At 37.6% G+C, this 2,832-nt stretch overlaps 1 protein-coding gene across 1 annotated transcript in view; it reads right to left on the bottom strand.

Annotated features, from left to right (window-relative positions):
- Positions 1–556: 556 nt before the first annotated feature.
- Positions 557–2,832, bottom strand: part of LOC108625866 (aminopeptidase N-like) — a 47,896-nt gene continuing 45,620 nt past the window's right edge. Inside the window, exon 11 of the mRNA XM_026814318.1 lies at positions 557–1,582. Within this exon, the coding sequence (XP_026670119.1) occupies positions 1,370–1,582 (213 nt within the window). The 3' untranslated portion in view covers positions 557–1,369. The remainder of the gene's footprint in view (positions 1,583–2,832) is intronic.

Below are 2,832 nucleotides of genomic sequence, written 5' to 3'. Positions count from 1 at the left end.
TGGGATTTCATGAATCTACCTTGCCGGTTCGAGCCCTCTTGGGCCCTTTTTTCGGGCCGCGCGTTAACACAAGCGTTGCCACTCTTTAGTAATCCCTCCTCGGTGATGGGTGTTTTTGACCGCCCTTCTGCTAACGTCTATCGGTCGGTAATATCGATACCGTTTCTGGATGGTAATAAGTCTAAATCCAACACATACATCTACTACACTTATAGCACTATTTATTAATCACTATTTACAATATACACATTCTCGGCTACAATACGTTCAAGCCCTTAACGGTTGTCTCAGTATCTTCTATCTTCTATTACGAATTAAACATTTTCCTTAAATTTAGTATCCTCTATTTTTCGTCCTGCCCAACAGAATGTGTACCAGTTTAAGAGTCGTCTATTTCCCTCTCACTAATTATTGTAAAATATTTAATTAGTATAAATTATTTAAACGCATTAACGATATTACAGTTTATTTTATTGTTTCTTTGTTGTACACTTCACCGACAGAATACAAAAATATTTATTTACAATTTTTACATATTTTATAAAATTTATTAGTACACTTTGGACGCTATGTATTTCTATCATGTTTTGCGATTCGTTTAACTGTATCTCTGGTCTATTAATTCGATAAATCGAGGAAACCGACAAATTTAAAACGAGAAGAACCTTCTATTTCCCTCTCATTATTTATTTAACCCATAGAAATTAAACAACGGTGTTACACTTCGTTTTATTGTTATTTTGTTGTACATTTTTCTATAGTCCGGATATAAAAATATGTATTTACAATTAGTACGTATTTTATAAAATCTGTTAGTACCCTTTGGGTCTATGTACATCGGTCGCGTTTTTGCGGTTCGTTTAAGTGTACTTATGGTCTATTAATTTTAAAACTCTTAATGTCTGATCGCATTCGTACGCTACTTCCGTTCGTTCAGTATTAGTCAAATTAAACATTATGATAAAAAATTAATTTCGAAGAATATTAAAGTGTATGTTGAATGAATTATGCTTAGGAACGTCTGTTAAATTAAAATATAGACAAATCTTCTATTTCCCTTACATTATTTATTTAACACGTAGAAATTAAACAACGATGTTAAAGTTTGTTTTGTTGTTATTTTGTTCTACATTTTTTTTATAGTCCGGATATAAAAATATGTATTTACAATCAATACGTATTTTATAAAATCTGTTAGTACCCTTTCAGCCCATGTACTTCAGTCGCGTTTTTGCGATATCGTTAAAATGTACTTTTAGTCTGTTAATTTTAAAACTCTTAATGCTTAATTGCATTCGTTCGCCCATTGGGTCAGTTTCTATTTCATTCAAGCTACTCCCTAGTACGTCTACTTTATTAAAATTACGCTTTAGTAAAATCGGGTAATAAATAATGAGAATATAAGAAGGAACGACGCTATTGCTATCGAACTGGCAGAATTATCGAATAAGTGACTGTTAGCATCCAACCACTTTTCTACGGTTGATCTGTGGTCATGAATCCAAATCATGTTTTCTGTCGACCCACCCAGGGCTTGTTGCAGCGCATTCCCCAGTTTTCTATCCATCAAGAATGCGCTCAGCTGAAATCAAGCAAATAATTACACACGTTTCAATTTCAATTTAAAAATTCTTTATTAATCACAAAATGACGGCTGTATTGATCTTGCTTGTGTCACCGCACGCATAATCGGAATATATATGTAGCGAGGTTATCAAATTCGTTAGTTAGTTGAAATCTTCGACCATACAGGACGAAATCGTGCACCATATGAAAACTTACGTCTAACGTTAGATTAGATATTAGAGACCTCGACTGTATAACGACTAGAATCGAAATTAGGAAGACGGAAAATATGAGCATGCTCCGAATAACCAAAAATGTTGATCATCGCCCCGAACTCGCGAGAACAAAGTATAGCAGTTGTTGCAATGGACGAAATAGTTGTAACAGCTATACTAAACAAAGGAAGATTAAAAATCCGTTGGGTGAACTGTCGGGTAAAACTTAGCCGTGCAGTGCACAAACGACACGCAGTGCTTTCTCTGCGAAGAGGAAGGGACAGCGACAAGGACCGAAGCGAAACATATCCCAGGATTTAGGTAGTGTAGAACCTATAAAACGATCCTCGAAGATGTTGAAGTATGAATTCAAAGATGTTACGTGATAGTAATATATAACCAGAACGGCAGCAGCGCCGTCTTTAGTATACAGTTTAGCACTGAAAAGATGGCTGTGTTTAAGTTTCCGCGCATATGGCTCTTTTTGTAATTGATAATATAATAAATATCTTTTCAAGCAGAAATGTGCTTCGTGGTGCCTTTATTCTAAAAACGCAACAGAAGAAAGGGACAAAAAACCGAACAGGCAGGGGTCGGATATTTTATCCCTCGACGCTCGCTTCCCCTGTTTTTCGCCCGTATTTCGATCCCCACTACTATTCCCCTCATGCGTGCTCATGCGCGTTCGCGAAGCTCTCCGCAGCGGTACCGTGAAAATCAATGCATACCCCCACCAACTATTGGTCCCCACCGTGGTCGCGTCGTCCCCACTTTCCGGCCGAGGGATAAAATATCCGACCCCTGCGAACAGGTAGCATACAAATACTGCAAGGTAACATGAACTGATGTAGTATTGTCAACGACCTTCTTGCTTAATTTGTAAATGAGGTGGACATCGACATGTAGCTCTTATGCGAACCGTTTCAGAGTTTGAGCACCGCGCAGTGGACCGCAAACGCGACAAATCTTTTACGCACTTAAAGCAAGAATTGAGCGCTATGGATCCGGGATCGTTCACGTGTGGACAAAAGTGAGCAGCATAACCTTCGTG

The sequence above is a fragment of the Ceratina calcarata genome, unplaced genomic scaffold (genome assembly GCF_001652005.2).
Source record: "Ceratina calcarata isolate Rehan_Ccalc_2016 unplaced genomic scaffold, ASM165200v1 scaffold378, whole genome shotgun sequence".
NCBI lineage: Eukaryota > Metazoa > Arthropoda > Insecta > Hymenoptera > Apidae > Ceratina > Ceratina calcarata.
This window is presented reverse-complemented; position numbering and strand designations above follow the sequence as displayed.